Source organism: Zerene cesonia, chromosome 26 (assembly GCF_012273895.1).
Source record: "Zerene cesonia ecotype Mississippi chromosome 26, Zerene_cesonia_1.1, whole genome shotgun sequence".
NCBI lineage: Eukaryota > Metazoa > Arthropoda > Insecta > Lepidoptera > Pieridae > Zerene > Zerene cesonia.
The window spans coordinates 5745837-5748149 of NC_052127.1; the positions used below are offsets into that span (position 1 = coordinate 5745837).

The 2313-nt window shown below is 37.8% G+C and overlaps 1 protein-coding gene across 1 annotated transcript in view; it reads right to left on the bottom strand.

Moving 5' to 3' along the window:
• Nucleotides 1-2313, bottom strand: part of LOC119837205 (oxysterol-binding protein-related protein 6-like) — a 41358-nt gene that overhangs the window by 27662 nt on the left and 11383 nt on the right. Inside the window, exon 2 of the mRNA XM_038362730.1 lies at nt 967-1065. Coding sequence (XP_038218658.1) covers nt 967-1027 — 61 coding nt within the window. The 5' untranslated portion in view covers nt 1028-1065. The remainder of the gene's footprint in view (nt 1-966; nt 1066-2313) is intronic.

Consider the following 2313-nt stretch of genomic DNA (forward strand, 5'->3'; position numbering starts at 1 on the left):
ACATTGTTAGAGGGAAAACTGTGACCGACTGAACACATTAGAAATACAAAATTGAATGCAATTCTTGTAATATCTTTTGGGTTTTAACTTTAAACCACATATTTTCGAACTGTAATTGATGTCACTATAAGACATTATGTCATCCACGGCACCCGCAACCGAGTGATAACTTTTATTATAAAATATACATAAATTTATTCTACTTAATGTTCTAATTGTCATATCGAGATTGATAAATTCAAAGATGCTTATTTCTAAATGGAGTCTATTTTAATATTACATTGTTTGTGTTTGGTCTATTGACTGGTCTATTGACTAATGTTAGAACACCTGCTTGCCGCTCATTACTTTCGATGTTCATCTGTTGTTTACTATCAGACTCTATGCATTTTCTATACAGTATTGTTTCCGCACTAAGACTAGTTTCTGTGTCACACTGACCGTCGGTGCCGTAACAGTCGAAACGTATGAACCTCTTTACCTCTTACGCACCGCACACGTTATTCTAATAAGCATATTAAATATAAAAATTTCTCTCTGAAGCATCAGAGAGGTTCATCGATTTCGTCCGGCAGCACCGTCCGTCGACATGTCTCTAAAACCAGCCTCAAAATATTATGATTACCCTTACATAAGTCTTATACTATAAAAGTGAAAGATCGTCAAGGTGAATGGTTGATTCAGTCATATGCGATATATATGATACTAGCTGCGCCCCGCGGTTTTACCCACGTAAGTTTGTATCCCGTAGGAATATCGGAATATAAAGTTGCTCATGTTGCCTATGCCTATGCGAAAGTTTGTAAGGATGTGTGTGTGTTTGTTGCTCTTTCACGCAAAAACTACTGAACCGATTGCAATGAAATTTGGTACCTAGATAGCTGGAGAACTGGAATAACACATAGACTTACGCGGGTGAAACCGCGGTGCGCAGCTAGTAATATATAACATAAAGTGCAGACTCACGTTTGCTCTCGAGTCGAGTCGGCTCGGTGGCAACATGCTTCAGTCCCGTTTGATTTGACATCTCCTTGCCTCTAAAGTTTCTTGCTAACCATCTTAATTCTGAAACAATACACGGTCATTATAAATCGTATGTGGTAGTCGAGCACGCTTCGGCACGAATTGGGCCAGCTCGCACCGGGGAAGTACCACACCCCCACAGAAGACCGGCGTGAAATAGCATTCTGCTGTGTTTCGTTCGGTGAGTGGGGGAGCCGGAGGCCCATATCCTTTTCCTTCCCCTTTCCAGTCTTCCTTAATCCCTTCCCAATTTAAAGTCGGCAATCCATTTGTAGAGGCGTAAGGTCTGTAATCGACTTTACGCCTCTACAAATGTTCATGGGCGGTGGTAGCGCTTACCATCTGCGTCCCAACAGCTCCATTGCCGACTGTGACATAAAAAAAAATGCGTCTAATATCAATATTGTAAATCTATCAACTAAATTATATATCTAACTAGACGCTCGTCCCGGCCCAGCCCGGATATCAAGATTCCTATTTTATCCCAGGGGAGCATTTAATCGGGATTAAAAGTATCCTATCACCCAACTCAGCTTATACCAAATTTCCTCAAAATCCGTTCAGTAGCCTCAGCGTGATTTACGTTTAAACATCCAAAAAAAAACAAACTTTCACATTAATAATATTCGTGTGATACTTGCTGACCTGGCAAACGTTGTTGTGCCTTATATTTTTCATTTAGGGGTATGAAAAATTTGTTGCTTAGCCCTTTGTTAAAAAAAAAAACTTCTTTAAACTAATCTGGTCACGTAATAGTCGTAATGATTGTAATTTAAAAATTCTAAAACAAATGTATATTTGTTATATTATGTAATTCAGTAGAAAAATCTGCGCAAGCCAGTGAATATTGTATGGAATTTCACAAAGGCAACACAGATGATTCTTATTGTGATCGTAATAAGGTTTAAATTGGTGTACATTTAAACATACTGGACCAACGTCACGGGCGTAGGTATATCAAAAGTGTTTTAAGAAATATCCTCGAGCCATTTCCTTTGTGTTCGCTATTAATCGAAGGCCGTACTTAAACTTATCTAATTCTTTCTACGAAGCATGGTTTACGTAAATGGATAACGTTTCTTATAGAAACCACTTCTGTAATCTAATCATCGTTACATTGAAAAAAATAATATTTTTTTTTTACTGACGATATTGTTTTTTATAATTTTACACTGCATAGCAAAACAAAGTCGCTTTCCGTCGTCTGTGTGTCTGTATGGATTAATCTTTAAAACGCAACCGATTTTGATGGGTCTTTATTCAATAGAAAAAATGTTTTAAAAGGAAGGT